The sequence below is a fragment of the Falco peregrinus genome, chromosome Z (assembly GCF_023634155.1).
Source record: "Falco peregrinus isolate bFalPer1 chromosome Z, bFalPer1.pri, whole genome shotgun sequence".
NCBI classification, from domain to species: Eukaryota; Metazoa; Chordata; class Aves; order Falconiformes; family Falconidae; genus Falco; species Falco peregrinus.
Genome location: NC_073739.1, coordinates 76,421,034 through 76,448,618, shown reverse-complemented (window position 1 = coordinate 76,448,618; position 27,585 = coordinate 76,421,034). Strand labels below are relative to the sequence as shown.

The 27,585-nt window shown below is 42.2% G+C and overlaps 1 protein-coding gene across 9 annotated transcripts in view; it reads left to right on the top strand.

Annotated features, from left to right (window-relative positions):
- Positions 1-26,241, top strand: part of CELF4 (CUGBP Elav-like family member 4) — a 720,910-nt gene extending 694,669 nt beyond the window's left edge. For 8 of the 9 annotated variants that reach the window (XM_027784805.2, XM_027784801.2, XM_027784803.2 and 5 more), the window contains exons 12-13: positions 1,424-1,590; positions 25,645-26,241. In XM_027784805.2, coding sequence (XP_027640606.2) covers positions 1,424-1,551 — 128 coding nt within the window. In that variant the 3' untranslated portion in view covers positions 1,552-1,590; positions 25,645-26,241. The remainder of the gene's footprint in view (positions 1-1,423; positions 1,591-25,644) is intronic. The other variant, XM_027784796.2, reaches the window with a different exon arrangement.
- The last annotated feature ends 1,344 nt before the right edge of the window (positions 26,242-27,585 follow it).

Genomic DNA, 27,585 nt, shown 5'->3' with positions numbered 1-27,585 from the left:
GTGAGACTTACTTTCAAGGAGGAACCAGACCAGGGAGGAGGTGCTGCTGAATGCAATCACAGTACAGCCCAAGGCTGTAAGCCATGCCTGGTGCTGCTGTCAGGAGCAGGTGTATACCTGGCAGCAAATGCTCAGCATTAGCTTTTTGAGGGGCTTTCAAACTGTCTCTTCATTTCAGCCTGTCTGTTGAGAGACACTAGGTTCCTAGGGTTGAGTTGTGCTGCCAGAGCTTCACAGGGATGGGAAAACAGATGGCTTTGTCTGGAGTGCAGGCTAGTCTAGACTAGTCTTACCCAGGGTTTGTGCTCTGAAGTGTTGTTGGCACAACGGGACATTTCTGGCAAAGGTAGCAGAGGCAATTCTTATACAATGTGATGGCCCCCTGCCTCACTAGTATCTCAGACCCATGGTCACTCCAACTGAAGTTGTATACAATCTGGGAAAATGAGGCCCTTTCCTGGACCTAACATATAAAACAAAAAGAAGGAAAAAAAAACCACCACAAACTTCACACCAAAACCCATCTCCAAAGATGAATGCATTAGATGCATTGCATCCTGTGTGGTTCTGACCTACCTTGGCTATTTTGATCCCCAGAGAGCAAGTCTTCCATTGAGACAAAGAATGTAATTTCAGGTGGCCTGTAGATACAATATTCAGTCACTATAAGTGTTTCTACTGCTGGATGTGCTCCATGGCTGATTGGATGATTTGCTGGCAAGGTATGAAACTACTTATGAAAACAATGTTAGGGAAGCACTAGTGTTAATCTTTCTCAACTGCAGAGTCAACATAAAGTCTGCAGAAATTGCCAGTTAATAAAGCTTCTCATATTGCTTAAGTGGCCAACAATCAAACTATTCATGCCAATGAATACCATAATGAAGAACTTATTAAATTCACATTTTACTTATATTGCCATAATAAGGAAGTAGCAGTAGGTATATCAGATTCCCTTCATTGTGAACATTGGAAGAGAAAGGACAGGTTATGCTGGCGAGTGAAGGAGGGTCCAGAGATTTACTGCAGGTGTGGTGGAGAGAAAAAGAGCAAGACAGAGTGCCTTGAGACCATGCATCACATCTGCTGACACCCAGCTCAAAGGTGTCCCAAATCTTGTGTGTGCTGGTACTGTGGCACCAACATTTGGATCCCCATGCTTCACACAATCTTGTGTCCAAACTGGCACTCAGACCAGGCACTGCATCCAGGGACACTGTTCTGTAACAACCCCTCCTACCCTCCATCCACCATTGGCAACCATCCTCTCCTCACTCTCCTGCCCACCTACCCACTCTCCTACCTGCTCACTCACTCCTTCCCGCTGCCCTCTCCCTGTGTTCATTCTCAGTGGTCGTTGCATGTACGTGCCTTGGCCCCCTTCAGCTCATTAAGCCCCCTGCCTTGCCTCATGTTTTGACAGGTTTTGTGAGTTTTGACAATCCTGCCAGTGCCCAAGCTGCTATCCAGGCTATGAATGGCTTCCAGATTGGCATGAAGAGGCTGAAGGTGCAGCTCAAGAGGCCAAAGGATGCTAATCGTCCCTACTAAGGAGTTATGGGAACCACTGGATACAAAGCACTAGCACAGGTAACTGCATGGGGAAGGGGGTGTCAGCTATGGTTGTAGCCTCTCTTTGTGTTGTAGACCCTCAAAAAGATTCAGCTCTGCGGCTCTCTAGCTTCTGCCTTTTTCACTTAGGCCTCTGGCTAGAGCCACCCTGCACAGATATGCACCCACACATAAACCAGGAACCATTTGTGTGTGCGTCTCTTTAGAAAAAGAGGTGGAAGGATGCTTAACGAGGGATGAGCCAAGTCCCCCACCCCAGGGGCATCCTGCATCTCTAAGAAGTCTTCCTGGTCCCTAGAGGAGAGCCAGCAGCTGTCCTGATTCCCCTTGCTCAGCCAAAGAGAACGTTTCTGGTGGCTGAAGAAAATCTGCAATTAAGAGATGGGACTGGGCTGCAGGTTAATCCCAGGTGACTGGACTGGGACAGTGTTTGTCTCAATAGCTTTGTGTTGCAAATGTTTCAAAGCATTCTTCATTCTTCATGCGGTATGGTCTGTATCCAATTTCATCCCAGCATAATAACTCTATGTAAATATGTCTCCCTGACAACTAAATAACCCCTAATTTCTTTCTTTCCAAGCCCAGGAAGTTAATAGAAGGATCCATGCTATTCTTGCTCAGTTAGCGTTAGATCCTGTGTGTAGATAAAATCCAACCAAAGCCAAGGAAACTTTGCCTGAGTGAGGACCTAGACAAATGTGAACAAGGGTCTCGTTGTTAGACTCATGTACTTTGTGTTGTTGGAAAGGAGCCAGCTTGGTGCTCCAAGGGAACTTCAATACATGTAACAGTGTCAAAAACATCAGAAGCAGCAGCTTGTATTGTTGGAACCCCAGCCTATCACCAATAACAGAAATGGAGATGTTTCCAAAAACTGAAGTATTTTCTACCACTGGCTGGCTTTCCCATTAGATAACACAAATATAAAACCGTATGTATTTGTTACAGATGCAGAGGTGTCCCTGTTGTTAAAACTGTTTCACACCGGAGACTTCCCAATAAACCCAGCACCTAGGGTGGCCCTAAGCTGCAACAAGCAGTTGCACTCCTGAATTAGAGACAGAGAGGTGGGTTAGGTGACCTTTCTAGGCCATTATAGCTGTAATGTTTAAGATCCAGTGATTTCAATTCAGGCTTTTTCTAACCATCTAAGGTATAGGCAGGAAATCCCTACCTTCAACCTTCCCAAAGAACTACAAAGTGTTCTAATTTTTCATTGGTATCTCTAATACCTTTGAAAAATGTATTGTTCTGGTCTTCAGAGCAGTATCTTTTCTACCTGGAATTAAGGACTGGGATCAAAAGGTCTTAGAAAGAGGTGCTGCACTGAAGACAACATGAAGCAGATTAAGAAATCTTTCGAGTAAACCTATTAGGTGCATGTGCAAGATACAGCCTCCATAGTTTAGACCCTCCTTTATATGTGACTATATGAAGATAATTGTCGATGCATTTTCCCTCTTCAAATACCTCTTTTCTTTTCCTTGCTTATGACAAGGCCTCTTGGAAGCTTGAAACCAAAATATGTTTCCATATCCAAACGCTTTTTGCTTCATCACACTGGCTTTTTACTGCAGGTTTTTGTGGGGGGGAGTGGGAGATGCATGCATGCAATATTTTTAAGCAGGAACTGCCTTTGTTGGGGAGATTTTCAGTAATATCTGCAAAGGGATCGAGGAACACAGGTGTCTCCCTAGTCTGGCACTAAGCAATAGCTTTATATCATAGCATAGCTGTGATCACTGAGGATATGCTTCTTTCTTACGGACATGTAAGAAAGTGCAGTGCTGTAGACACTTGTGTTGTTAAAGAATCACTGCATAAGCCTACAGTGTTTTCATTATCATGAATCATTATGAAGTGCTCTGCCTCTACCCTTTCACTGTCAGGCTGATGTTGAGGTCTCAGCTTGTTTCCTACAAAAAGATTACTCAGTCAGTAGGACTGTTTTGTTGTTTGGGTTTTTGGGGTTTTTTTTCCTCAATGAATTATATAAAAAGGAATCAGTTGGTAAGATGGCAACAAAATTCTATATCTCTCTCTCAGAGCATTTTTTTTCTTTACTTTGCTTCTGAAAAGCAAGAGAACAGTCTTGAATTGTTGCCTCTAAATAGGAAGTCCTTTTGCCTTCCTGGCTTTTACTTCGATTTTAATGATCAGCTGTCCAGCAAAATCATTTCAGTTGTTACTACCAGCTCACTTCCATCCTCTGTTTATAGGAGCCTTTATCAGAGGTACAGACAGTCTTTATCAAAATGAAGCAAATACAGCTCAGAGGCCCTTGCTCTCTTGCAGACTCCCATCTTGGTGAGCTCACTGCAGAAGCTGAAGAGGACCTGTCTTTTAGCAGGAGAGGATTATTCAGGGAAAAAAAGAAAAAAAAAAAAAAAAAAAAAAGTTGTGTCTGTGTCTTTTTGCACCTAACAAAAAGAACTGACAAAGTACATGTGGCCCCAGGAGGACACTGAAGGAGTATGTCCCAGGGAAGAATCTGACTTAGCACAAGGAGTACCATGCTAGGTTAGTCTGGTGAGGAGACTTGGTGACAGCAAGGATACACAGAAGCTCATCAGGGCTTAGATCCAGCTCTTTCTTCAGCTCATCTGCCTTCCAATGCTTAGAAAAATCCATACTAGCACCCTAGAAGCAGATAGCAGGTTTTTAGTCATGACGGCCACAAGTCAGCTTCCCACCAGGGCTGTGCAGTAGGAGTTAGTTCAGGCCTAAGACCTCAGTAATAAGCCTTCGAGACTGGTCAGTTGTTGTTGGCTCAGTGTGGTGTTATTGTACCCCCATGTCTGGTTTGATGTGCAGTTTCCAGTCAGCCTCCAAAATACCACTGGGAATCTCTGACTTTCCCACTCAGTAGACAACATCATTGCTGCAACTAGAAGTTTCCTTAAAACACTAGGGTGCAAACAAGCTAGACACATGGGTATGGCACAGATAGCTATTGCAAAGCTGAAGAGCAGGCAGATCATGTTGACTGTCGGAAACTTAGTAACTCCTGTGTGGTTTTTATCTGGGTTTGCTTTGGTTGCAATTCTTCAGGTTCCTTATTCCAATATGAAGCATGCTCATAACCGTATTGACATCAGGGCAATTACTCATGTGCTTCAAGACAATGCTCAAGAAACCTTTTAACTGGAATTTTGTTAAGGAAAAGATTTGTTTTATTGAACTTCTTTCCAAAAACAAGAAGCTGCCAACAAAAAACAAACAAGTAGCACCCAGTTTGATGTAGTCCACTAGTCTGTTTTTTCCTAACCAAGAAAGAAAGATCTTCACTCAGTTTTAATTCTGGCTGCACAGGGCAGGGTTTAACTTCTAAATCTCTTTTTTTGGGACACAAGAAATCTAGGCCACAGTGATTTTAAGTCCTTTGTTTTCCTTGCAAGTGCTCTAAAGTTGCTGTCAAACACTGAAAGGGTCTCTGTGATATGACAGATAAGCCCACAAGCTGCAGCAAGCAAAGCCATGAAGAATTTGGATGGCAAAATGTTTCCAAAATGGCTGTCTTTGCTATCTTCCCCCCCCCCCCCCCCCCTTTGTAATTAAACTAGTGGTTTTAGCAAAAAAAGAAACAGGCAGGTGCAGGGAGGAAACAAAAGTAAGAGAGGAGGATCATTTGAGGCAACTCTGCCAAAATCACTATAATCAGTATATTACAAATCCCCCCTCTGGACTAGAAAGCAAGGATTTGGAGCCACTTCTTGTATCTTTCAAGATAGTAAATGTACAAAATAATCAAGCAAAAAAGACGCTGAAATCCACAGCTCCCTTGGATAACCATTCCTAGGAGCCCTTGGGTACGCTGTGATATGGCAAAGTTGCAGGTAGACCCTGCAGTGCCTGGGGGTGCATGTGAGCTGGCTGCATGGCCAGCACCATGGAGGAATGCTAGACAGGCAGAAAGGTGACCTCCTCTGATCCTCCCCATGGAGGCAGAAGTAATCAGCATGATTCCAGCCCTCCACACTGGGTGTTGAAGTGAGTTCCCCATTGCTCTGTCCATGCTAAGTCAGTAGTAGTCATGATAGGACAATATTGCCTAGAAAACCCCATAATTCACAGCTCTTCCAGTTTTAGGGACTTAACAGAGCAGCACAGAAGTGTCTAGCTGGTAGATCAATAGAAGACATTGCACAGAAGAGCAGTGAAAACCCTGTCAGTTCGCCCTTTGGGGCTTCATTGCAGTGACTGATCATTACCAGTGTCTTATTTACCCCTTGCTGAAATTTTATTTAAAGCTAAAGGTAGAGAGACATTTTAGTGGGACTAACCTGGCGCACTAACTGGCAAGAAACTGAGTGAGACAAACTGAGTGAGGCAAAAGTATAGAGTAGCTCCTAAGAGTAGTGGCAAAACATTAAAAGAATGCATTGTCCAGGCAATCTGCTTCTCCAAAATGCTGGGGGAAATAACATAAGCCAAAGCATGAATATGAAAAAAAAAAGATGTTCAGGTCCTCCTTCACAGCTTCTTGAACATGTGCAATGTGTTGTTTATTGTAGAAGGTGTGAGATGCTTGTTTTTGCAGCAGGCTGGAGTAGGTGATAATGTTTCCCAGAGGAAATGTCTTTTGGAAAACTAAATTTTCCTTTTTTCTGTGCTCTGATAAGAGAAAAAAAAAACAAACCACCTAATTTTAAAGTAAGCAGACATTATCATCCAAAAATAAAACAAACAAGCAAAATTCTAAATGCCCATAAACAAAAAGAAGTGAATGGAAAATTTCTGGCTGTCTTATCATTTCAGATCACTTCAATACAAAGTCTAATGAAAGTGTATTTTTCACTGAATTTTTGGTTACTTATGCCTCTCAGGCTTGTATTACCTTCAATGAGAGGATATTGTGCAGTTGCATTTATCTCACTGTTGTCTATTAGGATGCTCATCTTGAGATTCGGAATAAATATCCTTTATCAGAATCTAATCCCATTTCTTGTAGTTATGCCTCCTGCAATCATGCTAACCAATTCCTCTTACTCCTGCACAGATTAGTGTTGTTTCCCTCCTTTAGTCATCACTTAGATCATGTAGGACTTGCTTACATTATGGAAATTTGCACTAGTATAATTACATCAAAACAGTACTCCAGTGCAAGCTTTAATGTGAGTGAATAAAGCGAGAACAGAATCAGCACAGCTTCATTTGGGAAAGTCTGTTTAGGTGCTGGAAAAACATCGGCTCAGCCAATATTTTTTTCTTTTCTTCAGATTAATTTTGCCTTTAATTTCCACTGATGACTGTGATTAAAGATCGCTCTCTGTGTTTTTAACCCAAACTTTGCGCTCCTGTGCTCATACATGAGAATGGAAGTGAGTGTTACTGGGGGCGGGTCAAACAGAAAGAGTGAAGGGGTTTGCAAAACTGACAAGGAAACCCATTTCTTTTCTGGCTGATAATTTTTAACCTGCCTGCCAATTTAAATTACTAATAACTTTATTATGGTAAAATTCTCATGCCTGTTCTATAAAGTTTTGATACGAAAGCATGCAAAATCCCATTTGCTAATTATTGTGGTTATTCTAAGATTGGCACACAATATAATGCACTGATGGAAAACGACAATAATTAATTACTGCATTTACTGCAAAATTACAATCAGTAATTACTGCTCTGAGACTGAATTCCATTCAGCAATATTTGGAACTTGTTCTTCCTCAAAGCAGGGCAGCTTTTTAGTATTGCTGTGTTTGCATCTAAATGAGTCCATGTAGGTCACTAACAGATCCGTGCTATTTGTCATGGGAGTGAGAAAGCAGCACAATGCAATACCATAAAGCTTTCCTTCTTTTCAGAGCATGAATTCTTCATTAAAAGCCATGTTCCCATTTTTTTTAAATGTTAGATAATGCAATTATTTCAGAGTTAAATAATAGATATGAAAGCAGCCTCCCATTTCTCATCCCACTGTGATGCTGTTGGTCCTGATGCTCTAAAGTAAACTTTTGAAGGCTTGTGAGAACTTCTGCCAATGACTCAGCCAGCAAAGATCCTGCTGAGTTGTCCCTACTATGAAAAGACCAGGAGCTTAGTATGGTTGTGCCACCTTCAAAGGTTTCCAACAGCAAAAGCCCCAGAGCCCCAGAGCTGACTGGAGGTGGTAGTGTTATATTCATCCACTTAACCAACAAGATTATTGTGGGATCACATATGGACCATGCCATGCAAAGTACCTGAGTAAGTTAGATTTAGAGCCCTTCTGAGGTAAATGGTGCGAGCTCTCACTGAGTCAGTTAATGGGCAGCTGCAGTAGCCCGAAAACAGTAGCCTCTGAAGGAACCTTTTTATGAGGTTCATCCAGCACAGAGGCTTGCTGGGCCAGTGTACAAGGGACTGCCACTTGAAGAAAAGCTGGGAAATGTTAAGAAAAGGAATGGGTAGATGTTTCAAGCAGCAGTGAGTTGAAATGAGAGCCAAAGACATGGAAAAACACAGGAGACACCCTTAGCCAAAATGTTTGTTCCAGCAGCAGCAAACACTGGCAGAATCAATCCTTTACTAAACAAAATAGGCACAAAGAGGATGAGAGAGGGGAAAGACCCACAATAAAAGAGGCTTGTGAAAATCCAGGATGAGGTTTAAAAATAAGTGTGGTCATTTTCCTACAGGACCTTCAAATAAGTGACAAATCAGCAAAACCTTTTGATACTGGGGAGAGCAGCACCCACTAATGAGTAGATGGGAAAGAAGCACGTTATCAATTTGCACATGCAAGTACTTGGGGAGAGAGCAAAGGACAAGTGGTGTATGAGACCATAAAGGTCTAGGACTTCAGACAAGAGAAGTTTTTCTTAGACAGCCCTGTGCTTCATATGCTTGAAGGCTGATAGGTCTGTCTCTGGTGTGTTTAGAAAAAGAAAACATCAGCATTGTGAACGCGCTTTTTTTTGTCCAGATAAAGATGATACAGACAGTGTAGGCCAAAGGCAGAGCACAGCCCTCTGGCCCTAAGGAAAAGTGAATTAGCAGAGAAAGTTAATGTAGGAAATGGAAACACTCAGTAAAGTCAAAGTTACAAGTCAGCTCCAACACATAGTTCACAGGACTCAGGTCACTTGTGTAGCATTGATCAGTAAGCTGAAAATGATCTGATCTTTTTGCCACTGACCTTTGAGAGCTACTTCAGAACCATGAATTGAAGCTGTATGGGGTAGTGTTTGGCAGTTACACTGTAGGTATAAAGAAAAGGGAGGCTAAAAACCTCCATGAAATTTACTCTGCAGGGGAAAACTGCTATATGAGTTGGCAAGAATCTTAATAAGGGGTTGCACAGTGCTCCATCAATGTGAGCACCTTAAATTGATGTTCTTATGGTTTGGAAGGCATATACAATCAGCTGCACTAGAACACAGTTTCTCATTCCCACAGTTATACCCAGTGATATATCAAATGCAATTATTGCATATTTGAATAATTCATGGGTACAGTAACTTTGGCCAGATACAAGTGAATATCAAAACTCTGGTCCCTGAAGTGTTTGATTCAGCTGTAGCAGCGAATTGAAGTTTTACAGTGCAAACACTGTTTCTTAGGTGTCTTTCGTCCTGCCTGTGACTGCAGTTAGAGAAAAGACAGTTTTTATTTCAAATTGTTCATTTTTCCACTTAGCTGAGCTTCATCCAGCCTTTTTGAAATATTGGGTAGAAGGCTGAGCTGGAGGGGAAAGGAGAACAGCAGTCAAGTCATTTCCCAAGCAAGAAGCACAGTAAATGAAAACTCAGTGCTGTGCCTGGAAAGGTGCTAACCACAGCCATGATCAGGCAACATTCTCTGGTGGCGTCAATCACCAGCTCCTCTGAAGTCAGTGAAGAGACACTGATTTATCACAGCCAAGGATTCAGGCCCACTGTTACTTATTTAACACTAAATGTTCTCCTAGCAGAGATGTTTCAGTTACTCGCAATTCTAGAGGGAGATGCAATGCCACTGTTCTGGCCGCTCTGGTCTCTTTAGAGCAGAGAAACTAGGGAATGAACATGTCTATCTCCAAACACAACCCTATGGCTTATTCTTAAAACCCCTTTTGTACAACAATGACTTACAAATAGAAGAAATCCTCTTGCATCCCTGGAAAGCTGTAGTTGCACACTCTTTAGAAAGCAGACTCCTCCCGTTAGTGGGAGATATATTCTCCCTCCCTGCCTCTTCAGGTTTTCCCTTTTCCTGTGTAGGACTGATCCAGCAGCTGGTCCATCTGAAGCACCCATTCCATGCAAAGCGGGATAGCTCTTTAAGATCCCCACAGCAACAAGATGCCTACCTTTGTGATTCCTGGCTATATGAGGCCCTTGAAACCAACAGACGTCCTTTGGTTGGTTTGGGTGTGCTGTGGACCAGGGCCCTGGTTGTCATGGTAGAGTGCGGTAATACAATATCTATCTTAAAAAGCAGATTGTTCCAAAAGAAAATAGGTTTTCATTATCTTTATTTCTAAGGATTTGGAAATTAACTAGGCCATGAAATCCGTGGGCCATGCAGTCAGCCACAAATTTGTCTTTGCTGGATAAGATTCTTTTTTTCTCTTTTGAAGCATCTCCACTCATCAGCAGAGGTTGCATCCCATCTCCTGTGACACATGACAAATGAATGCTTTCCATGCTCTTTATTTTCCTCTGTGCATTCTCCTTGCATGACATATTGCTCCACCATAGTAGGCTGGGCACTGGGAAAGGGAGCCAGGCAGCAGCCCAACTGCTTTAGGAAACTGGGCTCTTACATATCAATTCTTAAGAGATTTGGTGCTTTCAGAGGGGTTGTATTTAAAGGTTTTCTGTCTTCTGCTTTTAGCTTACCAGGGCATTATTTGGTACGGAGAGTGCAGACCTTATTAGACAAAATCCCATCAGGAATCTGATAGGTCTTTTTCCTTTTCCTCATGAAGACCAATGTAATGGAATTTAGAGAAAGGTGTACAGATCCTGATCAGAAGCAAAGGATTACCTCGCTCCTGGAGAAGTGTTCCTGAACTTAAACCTGAACGTAGGAATTAACTTCTCATTAGACAGCTTTGTTGAGAAGCATGCTGAAGGGCTATTAGCAGAGGCACACGGGCTGGCACCGTGGTTGGCTTTGGGGTCTTTTCTCTTTCAGCACAGCCCCGCTTCCTGACAGTCTTGTCTTCTGGTACTTACCAGTGATTCCTGGAAGTAACTCCAGGGTGCTGCTTAGGATTATAATGAAAACCATTTCTTCCTGCAGAAATTGTCTAGAAAGAGTTGTTCTGAGGATCACAGATAGCTGGAGAAGCGCTGTGCCTGCCTTTCACCTGGGGGAAAAAAAAAGGCTTTAACGGAGCGATGATGATTTCTGCCAGCTAGACTTGTTGTGGGATTTGGTCACTTGCACTTAGGGAGCAGAAATCTTCTGCCTTTTCTCTTCTGATCTTTCAAATTGCCTCTGTAATTTTTCCCCAAGTTATGTGTGCTCAGTGTGTTCTGTCGATGTGAGAAGTGGTAATGTCACTTTGCTAGGAGTTTTATGGTTCACAGAAGGTAGGATTTGTATTGAGATAGACAGATAGATGGATGTCTGGTGCCTGAACACAACATATTACAGAGATTGACCCAAAATTTTCAACACTAAAATCCCAAACGATAGACTGAGGGGGATCTCTGTCTGGGAGATTTCAAATGGATTTTATCTCTTTTCTCTGATTAATACTAGCCTTTAAAAGCATATCATGCCTGTCCCTTTGCCCAAATAATTGGAGAAGATCAGAGTAAAGAAGGATCAATAGCACATAAGTAGTCTACATTTTCTCAGGTGTCAGTGTAAAGGAGGTCAGACATGGCACATTGGGAAGGGAAGAATACAGTTAGGGGGGTCTGTTCCACATTCAGATAAGGACTGTTCGTTGTGACAAAGAAGGTGAATCCTGTTGCCCATGCAGCTGATAAACACAGGGAAGGTAGCAGTGATGCTCACATCCCGCTGACAAGCCAGTCCCAGAGCTGCACTGAGATCTGGGCTCTCTCTGTATGTGAGGGGGCAATGGGAAGGAGCAGAAGTGCCAGGTGATGGGAGCGGCAGGGACACCACCCTGCCTGCGGAGCCCAGAGCTGCCTCCTAATGAACGCGAGCGGCTGGTCGCAACTGGAGGCAAGCTGTACCCATTTGTTTGTGCTCCTTGGAGTGGCGGGGATCCACTCTCCATCAGAATAATCCAATTGAACAAAATGATTCATATTAGCAGGCACATCTGTCTGAGGCCAGAGCAGAACCCTGGTGTTAGTTTAATAAATGGCGTTCATTAAACTCAGCTGAAAATATAATCTGGAGAGACTGATGGGGTGAACAGAGCAAAGAATAAGCAAAAGGAGCTGGCAATTATCAGATGTCATTTGTTCTTCTGGTACCATGGAATTGGAGCTTGTTTGCTGAAATCTTAATTTCATTTTGCTGAGGCAGAATCCATCAGAGAAGCTTATGCCGCAGCTATGATTCCTGTTTGTCAGACTTTAGCAGGGAATGGGGCATTTTTCTTTTCCCCTTTTCTACTAGAGCACTGAAGGAGCACAGAGCCCAGCAGAAAGCCCATGGACAGCAATGATGGAGGGAGCAGCCTTGCCTTTGCCATGAAAAGACTGCTGGGTAAAGGTCCCTGTGCTACAGTGCAGAGAGCATGGGCAGCGCCTTAGGGCAGGGACCCTTAATATTTCCAATACAGCAGTTGTAGATATTCCTAGATCCTCTGCCACTTTTCCTGCATAGCAAGGGGGTTTATAAAGACTCCTCATTTGGCTTCAGGATCATTTTACACTCTATAGGTGCCAGTGGAAAAGACTACAAGGGCTGGAATCTTCTTGACGGCCAGCTCAGGGAAACTCCTAGCAGCTGTGCACGGATGGCCACCCAAGGCAGCTCAGCAGCATTTTGTGGTGCATAGGCACTAAGATGCTCTAAGCAACTCACAAGTTCATAGCTTGGCTCTGATGGTCCCTGGGTCCATCCTTCGGGCACAGCTTACACCCCGTTCCCAGCTTGGCCAGTTGCTTGCCATTAGCATTCCTGTCCATAAGGCTTCACACAAAACACTGAATCCAGGGGGCTTGCTCTGAGGAGGAGACCTGCCTTTCCCATTCCCTGCTGAGCAGAGACAAGCTTCTTGGGCCTGACTTAACAGCAATTTATAGTCAGCACTTGAAGATTGGCTGGAATACCTGTTTTTTGTGAGTTGCTTTGGTTTTGTTTAGTTTTAACTTATCCCCACAGGTATTCAAATGGTCTTTGGTGTGTTCCAGAGGAAGGCAAGAAAGGCTTTTATATTTATAGACTTGCCAGGGCAGCGCTTAAGTCCCAACCAGTCAGAAAAAGTCAAAAGAATAATGGAGGAGAAAGGAAACCTTGACCTCATAAGCTTTCAGTGTTGATTAGTTTGTTGGTGTCAGGAACCTTTTCTTGTTAAGGGCAGACTAGCTGTGAAATTATTTTTTTCCCCTTCTCTTTAATCTGTCTCCTGTACTCCCATGGGGAAGGAGGAGCCAGTACCTGCCTTCCTGGAGTTCTGCTGCAGAGGAAGCAAGTGAATGGACTTGCACACAAGAAGGAAGGGGTTGGGTTTTTCCTTTCAGAGACTCGTCTTCTCGATGTGCCCTTTGGCAAGAGGCTGAGCACCTTCAATTTCCCTTGAAATCATGTAAGCATCAGTTGCAGACATGAGCTGCTCTGGAGATCGTCGAGGTTGTTCTTGCCCTAGAGGGTGCAGGAGAGGGAGAGTTGCAGAGCTGGGCAGTGTATCTTTGATATTTGCCATGGACTCCACCATCACTAGCAGGCTTCATTCACAGCCATGGAAGTGGGTGAGACATACACTCAATTCCACCACCATTCCTTACTCAGGTAAATCACTAGCCCTTAGGTACAGGGAGGAGCATAAAAAGCTTAGCATGAGCCTGTCATTTGTACAAGACTGGTGGGAAACTTGCTGAACTCACTGCAGAGCAGAAAGCCTCATCTGACACCTTACTGATGGCCCATGTGAAATGAGTTTTCACATCGCACCTCAATTCCTCCCAAACACATCTCGATAACACACAAGCCCTGATTGCTACCCAGGTTGGCAAGTGCATTTGAGAGCTGAGGACTAGAAGAGCGAAGAGAGGTGAGAAGCTATTGAACCCTTGGGAATAGCCTCTCTAGGCACACTGGCCAGTGAAAGTTCTCACTGCCAAATCCTGTTCATGGTCACTTTACACAATGCCTTTGTCATGTTGATACTAAAAGTGTATAAAAAACAAATTTAAACCAATCAGCTTTTGTTATATAGATTACAGTCTTAGAAATAATGAGTATAGGTCTTAATCCTTTCTGAAGTTCTTTGAGGTCCTTTGATAAAATTTCAGAACCTCAGATGACTGCAGTACTTTTCTACAATCTCAAACCAATGACACCACAAATATTAGCATTAGGGAATGAAATTATGGGGCTAGGATATGAGGCTGGAGCATCAGACAGCCCTCTACAGTTTGTAGTTGTAGCCACACCAACTTTTAGCTGCAGCAAGATCAGCTGGCAGGGTTTCCTTTTCCAGATGCTCGGTGTCTCCCCCACCACCTCACTTCTGCCAGTTGAATGGCTCATATGATAGCTTGCTGCCATGTTTAAGGTCAGCTAGACCAGCAATGACCTGCTGTCTCAGTCATATAAGGTGAACAGGTTGATTTAGAATAAAATGGGTTACAAAGCCAAGTTCAGCAGCAGAGCTGAAGGGGTCCAGCCTTGGGGTTCAGCTCTGGGGCATCAGGATATAGTAGCGCTCCCAGGCAGCACAGCTGCAGGCACAAGGGGACAGACTTCATAAGCACAGGATCTCTGAGGTGACAGTGAGCCAGAAACCCAAAGGACTCAGACTGATCAGACTCCACTGGATGCAAATGGAATTTGGGGTTTACTTTCAATACTTTTTCCAAAGTACATTGAAGTAATCTTATGAACCAGTCATCATGGGAATGAAGAAATCAACATACTGGGTTTTAGTGCTTTCAAAAAAAAAAAAAAAGTTTTGTTTTGGATATCTTTTTAAATTCTCAGACAATAAGATTTGATTATTTTTTAAGCCACCATGTTTGACTGATCACCTGCATTTTCTACCAAGAAAGGCTTTGAACAAAAATGTAATCCAGCTCTAAATTAGAACCATATAAATACCTCAGCTATAGCAGTGAAATGAGTCACTTATGTAAGTCACATACATCAGTGTTTTCAGAATCAAATTCTGAGATGCTAAAATTTGCCAAGAGCTGTGAATTCTTCAGATGGAAACTGCTCCAGCTCTGTGGAGGAATTCTTGTCTTAATCTGTCTCAAACTCAGAAAGAGTTATCATCTTAGCAAGAGTATCTTCTTTCAGAAACATCATACAGAACGTGGCTTCAGGAAGGTGGGGGTTTTAACAAAAAAATTAATAACATTTAATAATTAATAGAACTGTGTAAGCTTATTGAGTCATCCCAGGCTTTAATCAATTTGAAATATTTGGGGCACCAATTTCCACCTTACTGCTCCTCACTGGAGGTACATTAGAGTTTTAGTGCAATTAAAACGAAGCAGGAAATATTTTTAGCTAATTGCACTGTGCACCTTGAAGGTAATTTGAAGCTGCAGGCAAAAAAAAAATAAAATATCAGAAGGAGTAATTGAGTGTTGCAAGCTGGGAATATGTGTTCCTGGCTGCATTCTGATTTAGAGGGGTATGGAATGTAGGTGAGGTTGAACAGGCTTGGCAGAAGAAGGGTGAAGTCTCACCCCTGGGGAACGGTCTGGTTATGTATCACAGGCAAGCAGACCCACAAGTGCAAGGCTTCGCATGGGAGATACTGCAAGGTCTGACATGCAGGGTGATAATGAGTGTGGATGAGTGCCTGGTGCACATGAGAAGTCTTGCATGATCGTGGGGCACAGGGTGTCCCTGCCACCCCATCTACAGCCAGGCCTGGTGGCTCCCAAGTCCAGCCCTGCCTCCTGCCACTGGCACCAGAGCAGTCCTGGGGGAGTTGCTGTGGACCCGTGGCCGGGATTTTATCTGGGAGGAAAGCTGGGGTCTCTTCCTTTCCTGGACACAGCCTCACACAAGCAGCACCCCAACAACTTCTTCCTGCTCCCATTGAGCAATTACAGACCAGACTCCTCAAGCCCGGCCTGGCAGAGAGCTGTGGGCTGTCATGTCTCATGGCAGAGGCTTGAGCCTCAGGTAGGGTGTACCAGGCAACCTGCTTGGAGGTCACAGGCAGCATAACCCTCCTTGCTGAGACCCATGAGCTGGGCTTTGGGCTTCATCAGGGGTCCTGAGATCATTCTAGTCTGGTGAGGAAAAGGAAAGGGGGAATGAGCATAGCATCCCTATCTAACCCTCAGCAACAAGAACAGGAGAGTGAAGCATCATGTTCATCAGCATTTTGATAAGCTCTAGTCAACCTACGAAGGGAAAAAAGCAGAACCAGCAGAGACTGGGCACAGAGGCTCACTTACATCTTCCCAATTAGACTTGGTTCTCAACCATGTACATTTTTTTAATTAAACTGTTGGTACAGTGCTCAGGAGACAGCAGACTCCTTGAGGCCCCCTTGTAATAAAGAACCTTTCATTATGTGCAGAAAGGTAGCTACCACACAGCTTAATTTCCTCTCCCGCCTAATGTTCACCAGCAGCAAAAGCAGGAGTGAGCACTCTGTATGAGGCAGAACAGAAGTTCCTTCGGGCACAGGACTCACTGAGCTGGCCATTGGGAGCAGAAGAGGCTACAGGCTTTGATGGAAAAGTAGCCCAACAATATAATTTGACCTTTACCATCACTGCTCCCTGCTTCCCAAAAAGACCTGAATTTATGGCTCTGACCTTTGCCTGCAAAGCCCTTGCTTAGTAAAAGCAAGCTGAGAGAGGAATAGAGAGCCATGGCTATGTTTGCATGAGCAAGTAAATTCTGGATGCTGCTGAGGAGGGCAACCAGGGCTGTGACCGCTCGGCCCTTGCCCACTGTTCCCTGCTGCAGCCCCTGTGCCAGGCAGACCGGAGCTCCCTCTCAACCAGCCCACCCTGCATCCCTGCCCTGTCCCACCCCAGCCCAGCTCTTCCGTGTGCTGCACACCTCCACATCTCTTCCAGGGTGCCTCCACCACCCTGCGATCCCCATCATGCTATGACCACCTCTCCTGCCCCCGCCTGGGGACAGCATAAGAAAAGGCAAAGCCACACAGGGGAACCAGTGACATTTTTTGACCATCCAGGCTGGCTTCTCCAGGAGCAGGCTGCTCCAGTGTGGTGCTTTTTCATCTGCTGCTTGAGACTAATGACTCTAGAAAAATAGATAAATCAGAGGTGACATAGCTATTGCTGCTTGACATTTTTTCATCACACCAGCTGGGGGAGGAGGGGGTGACCAAAAGGTGACATTTTGACCAAACTGGATGTTTCCACAGTAAATTTTCTTTCTAGTAGATTAAAAAAGAAATGCCAACAGCACAAAAACCAAAACTGTCTTGATTAAAAATGTTGGCCTTCAAAACACTAAATTCCTGTTAAAAATGGACTGGTTTTCAGATTGATTAAAAAAAAAGGCAAAAATTAATTCCTCTGGCCACCTCCCCCGCCCCAGATTTGTTTTGGTTTTTTAACCAAAGTATTCACAGGAAAGAAAGCCAAAATAATGACAATTTCCCCCCTGGAAAATAATTGTCATTTTTCAACTAGCTCTTAACGCAACGTAGTTAAATGAGAGCAATCCTACTAAGAACACTGCACAGCAAGTAAGTCATATGGTTATTTGAAAGAAGGGCATTACAATTTAAGAGCTAAATTTTATTGTCACCTTTAATTTATGGATGGGAAAAATGAGGCAGGGTCATCAAGCATCTTAAAAACAAAAGAAACCACAGAAAACATTAGCATTTGAAATGCTGGACTCCCATCTCCCTGTTAGATCACATCAGCTTCTCTGTCTGTATATGTGTAATTGTCTCTGTTGATATGTATGTATATATAGTACCTCTGTACGTATACATATGTATGATACGTATGTGTGCATATTCATGTATATAAAGATTCATATATACAATCTGTCTCCTTTTTAACCTTCAGATGTTCAAACTGAAACATCTGACAAAAACATTCTTTTTTTTCTTTTCTTTTCTTTTCTTTTCTTTTTTTTTTTTTTTTTCTTCCTAAAAATAGCACCCCAAGAGTCCAGGTAAACACATTGATTTCTAGTGTAAATGATCAGGCTTCATTTAATCCCAGCATGGATGCAAAGTCCCCTTCACTGCACTGCCTTTCCCTCTCTAAGACATTTGGGCTCCTAATCTTGGACGCTCCATCACAGTCTTAGCAGTGGTTGTTGCAGGGATGGAGCCTGCTCTGTCGAGCCTTGCCTCCTTCCTCCACCTCTGCCAGGCAGTCCAGGCAGAAGCCAGGGAAGGGGAGATCTGTGTGGGTTGGTATCAAGGAACAGGGAAGATGAGGACTGAGGCAAAGAGAAGCCATCCAGCACTGGAAGAAAGTTGGTGCAAAGGCATAAAACAGAGAGAGAAATTGCTATAGAAATAAGAAGACAGACAAGGGAAAAAACCACAAGTTGGAATTGTACTCAGAGGTAATAGCTGTAAAGAGAAATATCTCCACTGCCCCATTACAGGTGTGCTTGGACAGCAGGCCCTATCAAATGGAAGGACAGGATCCTGACCGCAGTTTTGGATGGGCTTGCAAACACACACATATATTTGTGTGTGTAAACAGAGACTAAAGTGTATTGCTTAAAGGTAAAGAAGTCTACATATGTAGTGGGCACATGAGCAATATTCAGCCATGATCAGAGCTTCGGTGTGAGCACGGGAGGTTGCCACTTCAGTGCTGGAAGAAGTGATGGCCTTTGAGTTTCTTCAGGGAGAGGTTTCTTGCCTCCAACAGAGCACAGAAAAAGAGGTAGAGAAGATGATCCATGGAGACTTTGCTAGGAAGAACTAGGGAGAAAGACACAGTAGAATAACAAGAAATAGCAGGCAGTAGATTATGTAATGGAAGAAGAACTTCAACGTGGTAGCCCGTCCTGACAGGAGCAGTGTTGGGCTAATTCTGTTGTCCTGCAAAGACACAGAGCAGTCTTGCATCTGTAGCTGGTTACATTTGCAAGCTTAGCAGATACATTCATACCCTGACAGCAGGTAGATGACCTGAAAGGTGTGTGCAAGATGCTGCGCAAACCTAGCAGTCCCTGGACTATACTGTGAATGTCACAGAGCACAGGAGCTGTGTATTTTTAAAGATCATATGCACTTTCTTAGTTCATAAAGTCTTTGGGAAACGCTTGTCCTTCTCTTGCTTTTAAAAGTTTGTTGTACAGATGAACACAAATCTTACTCCACTTAACAGCTTGACTTTGTCATGCCGGCAATGGGATCCTTCTCCCATTGAAGCCAGGGCAGTTTGCCATTAGCACCAAGCAAGGGACAGGGCAGCATCCTTCCTGCTGTGCACAGACCTGGACTCTGGCCATAACTACCCACCAGGCTGGTGATGTATATGGGACTAAAGCTGTCTCAGCATCCTCTTCTTGGTCCTCCAATAAATCCATCCTTGGAAAATGATCCTGGAATCTTGGGGGTACAGCCTCATAGCCTCATCTATCTCCAGAGCCCCACTTATATGGCTGCAAGGTCTCAGCAATGACTCAGCCCTATGTGGAGCAAAAGAAATACACATGAAGAGCTGAAAAATTAGAATCAGTTCCAAAGGACATCATTGCTTTTTTAGCAAGGCCATGTGCATGAACAGTAGGGATAGAAGGTATGAACAGATTGCCATTAAATGTCTCTTCTGGGGTAACCACACATGCAGTTACTCATGTGGAAACAGGGAAAGAAAGTGGCCACAGAGAAGGTTTCCATGGGTTTCTCATTTGGCCTCAATGACTTGCTGAGTGGACTTACATTTCCATTCTAGTCTTTGAGGAGTGAGACACCTTCAAGTCCCATTCATATCTTAGCTAAGCAACATCATTGCTCCTCTTCACCTCCATGGACTTTGCAGAGTTTGGGGTAAATGGACTCCTGAGCTGAGTGCTTATATCTGGATTGGATAAGTCTAAGCCAAAGACTTCTGGGGGAAGTAAATATTGCTCTGGCTTAAACATGGTCAATGAATGTCTGCAACAATGCAGAGCTGATCCTTACAGTCTGATCAGAATCTGCCATTAAAAGCTTTCCTGTGACAGAGGTGTTCATAGCATTAGAACTACCGTGCTGACAGCACAGGTTACAAGGACATGACTAAAGTTATGTACACTCTAACCAAGGCTTTGACTGAGATTCATTTCCCCTGATGTGATAGAACTACTCTGTAACTGTCTCCTTCACGGCTAGTTATTCAAGGTCCTCATTATAACCTCAGGAGAGATATAGGCTTTTTTTGGCCATGGTTCTCAGTCTCATCTGAAAGGATCACTTCAGGCAGGTGAATTGGAACCTACCAACCCTGTCTGTCTGCTAAAACCAGCCCAGAGTGATTTGCTCAGATGGAGATATCTGTGTCTTGAATCCCATCATTAGGACTTTAAGCCATTATCTCTAGACAATGTTCAAGGAGAACAGTCTCAGGCTCCACTTAGACTTTTTAAAGAAGCAGCTGGGTTGGAGGAATATTGTCATTTACCCGCTGTGTTTGGCTATGGTTTCCTCAGTAGAGCAAGTTCCTGGTCAGTGTTATCTGCAGCAAAGATACTTAGCATTATCTGTCCTTGCGCACAGGTCCTAAATGCTCAGGAAGTATGTTCCTTCTTTATCTCCAAGGCACCACTTCTGAACTAGGGTGTATATATTTGTTTTCATAACCTTAACACTTTTACTCACAAATTTACTTCAGCAATACCCAAAGTTCATACCCATTCCCAGCAAAGTGAATTGCTTTTCTTAAACAGGTTAGTTTGGCTGGTGTCCAGTCTAACACAGATGCCTAACTTACCTCTCAATTTCAGGCTGCTGATGAAGCAGTCCTCATGAGATAGGTGCCTAACTCCTCCGACTAGTCAATAGAGAATGGCATTTGCTTCTGTAGCCCTCCAGAAGGAAAGTCTGTCAGACCAAGTTTAAGACCTGAAAAAGGGATAGTGCACTTGAAAGCCTGTGTCATTCAACTCAACCAATCGACCTACGTGTACTCCTGTTTATTACAATCTTTGCCTAAAGTCCAGTACTTTGCGGTGTGGGCAGGAAATGTCCCTAAAGACCATCAAAGGGTCTTCTCACCACCGTTGACTAGGTAGGTGCTGTAGAACTCTGCTTTAGGACAGCTTCTTTTGGAGCTTGAAATAGAGACCCAAGCTGGGCAAGCAAGATGACCACATGGACTCTCATGTGAAAGTACATTTTCTGGGTTTTTGTTTTGTTCTTTTAGCCTTAGTAAGTCCTAATCCTTCACCTGTACATAAATATATGTGTGTGTGTGTGTGTGTGTGTGTGTCACATCCACAGTGTCTGAGGGTGTGTTTAGAGGACAGGCAGAGGGATAGTAGTACCCACTCCAAAACCAGTGGTCACTGGCAGACCACCCTGGTCCCTCCTGCTTCACCCATAAGGGAAAATGTTTTCCCCAATCAAGGTAATGTCAAAGAACCTCTCCTCAGCTTGAGTGTTGACTGGGGCTAGCATCCACAAGTATACATTGCCTTTCCCATAGTGCTGCCACCCCTGAAGCTGCAGCTCGTGCCATCCCATACTCCAACCTCAGACAGGTGTGTGCTGCTGCCACTTTCCAGCGTTATAGTGAGATAGTATCTGCTCCACCAGATCTCTCCCATTCCCACTGCCTCCCTGCCCCGTTCAGGGGAGCAAAGCCTGTTAGCCCTTATCCTCATAAAGCCTAACTCATGCTGCTGGCATGACTGAGGCAAGGAAAGAGCCAGGTCTTGCTATGATGGTACTACCATCTGTTGTTCCTTCCCACCTGCTCTTTTTCTTGTGGTACGGCATAGCCAGAAAGCCCTGAGAGGTAGAAGGGATGCTAGAGGCCTTTCCCTCTTCCTCATGCACAACCTGGACCTCTACAGCTGACGGTACTTGTCCTTGGGTGCCCAAGGACACAAGCGACAGCAGCTCTACCCTGAGACATCTTCAAAAAGATAGTCTTCTCCCTCTTGGCTTGTGAAATAACTGTAGACCTAGATCTTGCATCTCTCTTAGGGGTACCAGTCTACTGCCTTCACTCAGACTCTAGGAAGATCACGCTGGCACTTCCAGCTCATCAAAGGGCAGGGCTTGGGGCCAGGCCATCAAGAAGGAGTCAGTTCCAAACAAGACACCAGCCAACTGTGGGAAAAGTGTGGAGCCGAAGCCAGTGCTCAGATCAGGAGCTTAGTTCTGCATCGTCTCTTGTCAGCTGATCATAACTGCTTTAGCCAGAAAGCATGTTTCAGCTCAGAAAAACTACAGGGGGGGGGAAAAAAAAAAAAAAAAAAGCCAGCAATAGAATTTTCTCTAGCCAGCATGCATGACTTCAGGATGAGAACTGCCAACAGTATTCTTGTGACACCCAGATTGAAGGTGAAATTTCAGTCGTGTGCAGTGACTTTTCAGAAATAAGCTGGGAGGAGAGATATGAGCCCTGCCAAGAGGATAGAAAGGCAATACCTGAATAACAGAATGCAGAGCTGCTGACTGAGACAAGTGTATCGTTGTGTGCAGTGATTTTTGGTGTTTACTGAGGCAAAACTCCCTGGGCCAATAAAGGGACATTTTCCTTTGTAGGAAAGGAACAGGGTGCTTCTGGAGATTGTAGCAACCAGCTCCTGGCAGTTTCTTTTTTATTTTTTCTTTTCCTTCTCCTTTTGCTCTTCTTTCTTCTCCTTTTCCATTTTCTTCTTCTTTCCCTTTCTCCTTCTCTTCTCTTCTCTTCTCTTCTCTTCTCTTCTCTTCTCTTCTCTTCTCTTCTCTTCTCTTTTCTCTTCCCTTTTCTCTCCTCTCCTCTCTTCTCCCCTCCCCTCCCCTCCCCTCCCCTCCCCTCTCCTCTCCTCTTCCTCTCCTCTTCCTCTCCTCTCTTCTTCCTCTTCCTCTTCCTCTTCCTCTTCCTCTTCCTCTTCCTCTTCCTCTTCCTCTTCCTCTTCCTCTTCCTCTTCCTCGTCCACTTCCTCTCCCTCATCCGCTTCCTCTTTCCTGTCTCTCTTTTTTTATTTTTTAAATTCACAGCAGACCCAAATGCCAAAGGAGTAAATATCTGTCTTTTAATGATGCTGATTCAGGAACCATTATACCATCTGAGTCCTCCTACAAGTCTGCTTCCCACACCATACCAGCATTGCTGTGTTTCCAAACCTGCTGTCCTGTGAACCACTAAATGGACATGCAGCAAGAAGTAGTAGTTGCTTTTTGGTTTTGTTTTCATTTTATTTTTCATTTTTTGGGGTGGTGGGTTGTTTTGGGGTTTTTTTTTCTTCCTTTTATTCTCAGTAGCCAAAGCAGCTCTTGGTCTGTATTCCCCCCTGATTTTAAACTGGGATGTAATCAAATTAAAATGGTACCTGCTCTGAAGTCCATCCAAGGAAATGGAAAGACTGCCAGAGGACTTTGCCTAGCGGTCCAGTGAAGCCCAGGATGCTGGGGGTGGTGTGGGAAAGGCCGGTGCTAACAAAAGCATTCTGGTTGGCAGCAAATGTATTTATTTTCCAGACTTTGCAAACTGATCTGTGTCTGCGCTCATTCATTCAGTGCATGCTCTCCTCAACAGCCGCTGCACAGCGTTCTGTTACTGTTCACTGTTGACCGTGTGTCTACATTTAAGTGTGTGTTTTACGTCTGTGTCTCTAGCTAGGCCTCCTCCATCCTTTTTTTTTCTTCCTTTCTTTCTTTTCTTCTTCCTTTCTTTCTTTTCTTTCCGTTCAGTTAGTTTGGTTTGCTCTCCTGCTTGTTTCATTTTCTATAGTTTAATGGCAAGTATTTCCATTAGATCTTTTTGACTGATGCTGTGTTTGTAACTTTTTTTTTATTATTATTTTTATATATATCTTCTTTCCCCACCTTTCCCTTTTTCCACACTATATATAAATATATATATATAAAAAAAATCTTTTCTTCTTTTGTCATTCAATCAAATTCCAACAAAACCAACCAAGAGCCAGTCAAATCCACCACAGTCTCGCGCTGAGCTAGGAAAAAAGTTCACGTAATGACATGAAAGTGGAGAATACAGTCCCCCAGGCCGTAAGTTCAAATCAACTCGAAGTTGAAAGTGTGACATGATGGCGTCATGTAACAAGCTAAGAATTGGTTGCATGACATGCCGTCAAGTTTCGTGCAGGTGCCGTGATTGAAGCATTTTTCTTGGATGTTGTATCAGTTGATGATTGGCCAGTCATGATCACATGTGCCTTTTTTGACTTTGTGCTGCCACAATTTTTTGCTGTGCTCATTTTCGTTTCGTTTTTGGTGCTTGCAGTGGTTTCTTTATTTGTTGTTTGATTTCTCGTCAGCGTTTTATGCTTCTTTAGATGTCACATAGAAGGAAAAAAAAAAGATGGATTCCTAATTCTTTAGAAAAAAATGGGATTATTATAACTACAGATAAATTGGAAAAAAAAAAAAAGAGAGAGAAAAAAATGCGTGATTAATTTTTTTGCACTGAAAATCTTGTGATTTTATTTTTTTTCCGGAGAATTGGGGGCCTTTTTCAATTGACACCTTTTTTTCCCCTTAGGATATTTCAAATCACTCTCTAAAAATTTAAAAAAAAAAAAAAAAGAAAAAAAAAAAAGAAAAAAAAGAAAAAATGAAAAAAAACAAAACAAAACAAAAAAAACCAAAAAAGAGTAATGATAGTAACAGTAGTTTGAAAACTATAGCAATCCAAAAAAAGAAACCCCAAGAAAAGCCTCATTGTATGTCTTTTCAAGAATTCCTAATTCTAAGGTTCCATATTACAGCAACTCCAGCCAAAATTAATTGCTCGGGGGAGGGAGGGATTGTTTTGAGTGGGAAAAAAAACCCATACAGATCAAAAAGCAAAATGCATCTTTTTGTTTACAACTGAAAAAGGGTCCTTGACGAGTGTTTTTTATTTTTTTATTCTATTATTATTTTTGGTGTTGTAATTGTTTAGACTGCTGTGTACGGTTTGCTGTTTGTTGAACCAACAGTGTGAAAACCTGCCAGCATGGATTGATATTCCGCATGACACTTTTCCACCAGAGTGGACCTTTTGCAGTTTCTAAGTTTCTTGATGTAATAAATCACCAAGTGTATAAGAAGAACCTGCTTGCTAGAAAGAGATAAGAGCTAATCCTTAATGATTAAGCATCCTACTTAAATGTCAAGCCTAGTCGGATCATGATTACATTTTTTTAAATAACTTTTTATTTAAGAAATGTTAGCTTTACATTTTTTTTTGCAAAAAAAAAAAAAGTTTATTCCAACAGCCTTTTTTTAATTTAACATCCTATAAATTGCCTTTTCAAAGTCCTACTTTCTGACAGTCACAAAGGAGTAGATGTTATTGGCAGCTGTTTCTCCACAGAAAGCTCATACACTGTCATAGATGGCACCCCATTAAAATGTAGAACAATTCTTTCTTGATGTCTTTCACACTACAAAAGCCCGCCAAGCAAGATTTTGATCTGGCATTGTAAAGTGGCACTCAAAAATAATTAAAATGCAGCTATCTGCACATACATAGTGATACAGATCTACATAGACATGCCCTACTATTATTTTGATTTATTATTATTATTACTATTAGGAACAATTGTATTTTTTCTATCATGATCGTGACTACCTTGCTCACTTTGGGTTTGATCCGGTTCTCACTGAAGTCAAGGGGAATCTTTCTGTTGACATTGAGTGGGAGCAGAATCAGAGCCAATGTCTCCAAAAGCAAAACATCAAACCAGAAGCCCCATCCTGTCCCAATTGAAGGGAGAAGAAAACATCCATTACTTTCAACAGGAGCAGGATTGGGCCCAAAAGAACAGGCTTGTTTTTAATTTAATTTTCATTTTTTAGGTCTTTTCCCCCCTGTCCCAAGTACCCTCCCCCCCTTCCCTACTTCCCCCTCCCCTTTTTGATTTAATTTGCAATGATCTTCTTCATTTTTTTAGGGCAGCAGCTGAATGGGCCACAATTAGAAAAAAAAAAAAAAAAAAGTATATATATATTAAAAAAACAGGAACTGTTGGATTACACCTTTGACATATCAGCAAATATCAATCAAGCTGAAGACTTCAGACTTATTCTCTCTTTGATTGTTTAGACTGTAACATTTCTTCAAGAAAAGTATCACATCTGCTGACTTCGAAGGACATGCGCTTGAAACAAAACAAACAAACACATAAGTAAAATCAGAACAGGAACAAGATCAACCAGGATTTCTGAAGAGACACTGATATCACCACAGCGGCTTTTCTTCAAACAGGAGATGCAAACCTGGATACTGGCAAAGGAGTGCCTGTTTGCCACCAAGGATGCGGTTACCATGCGTGACCCATGGTAACAGTCACTAAGCATCTTTATCTGTCATTCCTTAGCTATATAGGGACCAAAGGACAAAACTTTTTACCGCAGACTTGTAGCTGTATGTAAAATATGGAAGTTCTTTCCTTTTCTCTGAGCTGTTCCTAAAACAGTTTTTGAGAGCGATTATATGAAATATGTAAAATTAAAAAAAAAAAAAAAAATGCTTAAATGCTTTTAAAACAGCAAGATAATAGTTCTTTCATACTTTGGGAGGTTCTTTGGTTATACATTAATTAGAGTCTATGAAGCTTTCATATGGTTTTCTGTATAATACGTAAGGATCGCACTGTTAAAGGCAGGTAAGATGGATATCTATGAAAAGCAAAAAAGTAAATAAATAAATACATAAATAAATGCATAAAAAGGCATAGAGAAGAGAAAGGAAAGATGGTTGATATTGAATGGAAAACAAAAAAGGTTTGTAAATGCTTCTAACTCTCCCCATTTAAAATCCTAATAGTTGTACAGAATTTAAAAAAAAAGAAAGTTTAAAATACCTATATAATAGAAAAAATTAGACAACATAAAAAAAAAAAGGCAAAAAAAATACTACATAGAAGTTAGCGTTAATGCTAAAATCAAAGATGTTGTAGAACTGTAATTTTTGTAGAGTTTAGATTGAGCATAAATTCCTACTCTGCCAATTGCTGTTGGATGCTGTTATATATCAAGGAGAAAAAGGAGATAAATGGCTATTATGGCAGCTTTTTTAACTGCAAGCATTCCAGCTATTAAAAAATAAACAAAACAAAACTCGATTCTGTAGACAATGCAAATGGGAAACAAAACAGCTGTCTTTTTATCAGACGTTAGTTCTAACTTGAACAACAAAACACAGCTAAGTGCTTCATGTCTTCATGATCTGCTGTCCGCAAGATTCCCATCATCCTATGCTTCAGTAGCTTCCATATTTGCTCTAGAAACCTTCAGGGCAAGGATTAGCCTAGAACCTTAATCTTAAAAAATAAAAAATAAAAAATAAAAAATAAAAAAAAATTTAAAAAATAAAAAAATAAAAAAAAATAAAAGCAAAAAGTAACATAAAACAATCTCTTTGAAGAATTTCTGAAACTGTTTACAAGGAATTTTGAAAAACAGGGGGATGTTTAAAAAAAAAAAAAAAGATGCTGGCTCTGTTTCTGTAAATAAATTTGCATATTTTGTAGGACTTTTAATTGTAATGATAGAGAAAAAACAAGGAAAACTATTTAATGAAAGCACGATATTTATCTTTGGTAAATGACTTTAGAGCAGTTAAAAATAAGACATTGCTTTAAAAAATCTGACTCAGAAAAAACAATGAATTATTTAAGAACACATATATTTTAAAGTATATCATATTTATTAAAATTTATTTTCACAGTCTTATAACTTGATTTACATCATTCTCACACTTGTTTGCATCGATTGAGCAGTGTGATAATTGTTTCTGATTCTTTGTTTGGTTTTACTCTGTTTTAATGTTCTTGTTTGCTTTTCTTACTGTTTTTTATGTCGATCTCAAACTTTCTTCCTTTCTCTTTTAA